The sequence below is a fragment of the Diaphorina citri genome, unplaced genomic scaffold (genome assembly GCF_000475195.1).
Source record: "Diaphorina citri unplaced genomic scaffold, Diaci psyllid genome assembly version 1.1 scaffold11264, whole genome shotgun sequence".
NCBI classification, from domain to species: domain Eukaryota; kingdom Metazoa; phylum Arthropoda; class Insecta; order Hemiptera; family Psyllidae; genus Diaphorina; species Diaphorina citri.
The window spans coordinates 1-1,695 of NW_007388636.1; the positions used below are offsets into that span (position 1 = coordinate 1).

The 1,695-nt window shown below is 40.2% G+C and overlaps 1 protein-coding gene across 1 annotated transcript; it reads left to right on the forward strand.

The window, feature by feature from the left end:
* The first annotated feature begins 335 nt into the window (after nucleotides 1-335).
* On the forward strand, nucleotides 336-1,322 carry LOC103522790 (talin-2-like). The gene is made up of 2 exons (XM_008487884.2): nucleotides 336-566; nucleotides 960-1,322. Exons 1-2 carry the CDS (start codon nucleotides 351-353, stop codon nucleotides 1,320-1,322), a joined length of 579 nt encoding a protein of 192 aa, XP_008486106.2. The 5' UTR covers nucleotides 336-350.
* Nucleotides 1,323-1,695: the final 373 nt, after the last annotated feature.

Genomic DNA, 1,695 nt, shown 5'->3' on the forward strand with positions numbered 1-1,695 from the left:
TGCTACTGTGTTTAGTACATTCGTTAAAAGACCAGCTATATTACACCCGTGTGGTCTGTGTCGTAACATGTCCATCCCGGATTATGTCCCACATCAGATGGGCGAGAGGAGACAATTTTTTTCCACATAGATGCTAAAATATTCTAGATCTGATCCAATCTTGTGTACAATATTCAATTTATTTAAATAACACAATCAAGTTGAATTGAATCAAAGTTCTTGATTGAAGACTGGGTAACTTTGTGAAAGTTAATTCTAACTGTATGGAAAACTATTACTACTTCACACAAAAAGTGAAGTAATATTCCTATTCGTTTTCCTTACAATCCAATAGTTTTAATTAAACTTGAATGGAATTATATCTTTCTGTATTTCAACAGGCACTAAATTCCGTGGAACAAGTGAAGAGCACTGCATCCCCCGAAGAACTGGTCCGCTGTACAAAACCCATCACCCAGGCTACAGCCAAGGCAGTAGCTGCTGGTAACTCATGTAAGCAGGAAGACGTTATTGTGGCAGCCAATATGGGACGGAAAGCTATATCTGATATGCTGGCCGTTTGTAAAGTAAGTTATAAGTAATGCTTTATTTAGATTTGAACTTTCAGCTTAAAACAAGATGTCCCCTTATGCCAACAATGTAAGAGAGTCTTTATTGAGTTATAGTGATTACTGATTATACTTTCCAGATCACTTTAGCTATTACGTCGGTTTTTCTGAGTTAGATTTAGGCGGCCTGCTAACTACTTAATAACGTAGATGTTGATAATCATGATTTTAAAATAATTTCATTCGACTTTTGCTACTTTCTTTCCTCAAAAAGCCATTTTATCTGTTAAAAAGTTAATAAAACAGAAAACTAGTTGGTTTAGTCCAACGTGTATTCCTCAATCAACCTTTTCCTCTAGTTCAAGGCTCTAGCTTATCAACTCCTAATTATTAATTTATTTTCTTCCTCAGGGATGCAGCAACGCGGCGGAAACTCACGAACTGTGCGTCAAAACCTTAGACGCGGGCCAGGAAGTAGCGGTTCAGTATCGCGAACTTCTTCAAACCGTTCTACACATTCTTTCCCGCCCCGGAGACCGAATAGCCGACAGCAAGCAAGCTCTACCGCCCATCTCACGCCGGATCGCGCAGAGTCTTACAGAGTTGGTCTCGATAGCCGAACAACTCAAGGGGAGCAACTGGATGGACCCCGATGATCCGACGGTCATCGCGGAAACAGAACTGTTGGGTGCTGCAGCCTCTATTGACGCGGCGGCCAAGAAGTTGTCCAGCCTACGCCCGAGAAGATCCTTGCAGGTAAGGAGAGATGAATAGGTTAGAAATGAGTAGTGAAAAGAAGCAGAGGAAATGACGAAACTTTGGACTTTGGAGAGGTTAAATAGGCGTGAGAGAGAGAAAGAGGCCGAAATTTCCAAAGTATTGAAGGAAAATGAAGGAAAATTGTACTGTTCAAATGGTAAGGAAAAGTTCTTGAAAATCTCTTCTGTATTTGTTGAGACCGGAGACATCTAAGCTCTGCATTCCTTTCCATCAAAACTGCCCGTCTTGTTTGTTTTTATAAAGTTTGTTTCAGAGACATCAATGACCTCAGATGGGTTAGCAGGTTCACCAAACTAAAAGATCACAGCGAGCAATGTCTCTATTCCATAAGATATGTTTGATATTCTTGGTTGTTTACTATTTTACC

What these genes read in the sequence shown, in the direction of transcription:
- LOC103522790 (XM_008487884.2), top strand. Translation starts at nt 351, where the DNA reads ATGGAATTATATCTTTCTGTATTTCAACAGGCACTAAATTCCGTGGAA. An exon ending in ATATGCTGGCCGTTTGTAAA is followed by an intron (nt 567 to 959) that starts GTAAGTTATAAG and finishes TTTCTTCCTCAG; the next exon opens with GGATGCAGCAACGCGGCGGA.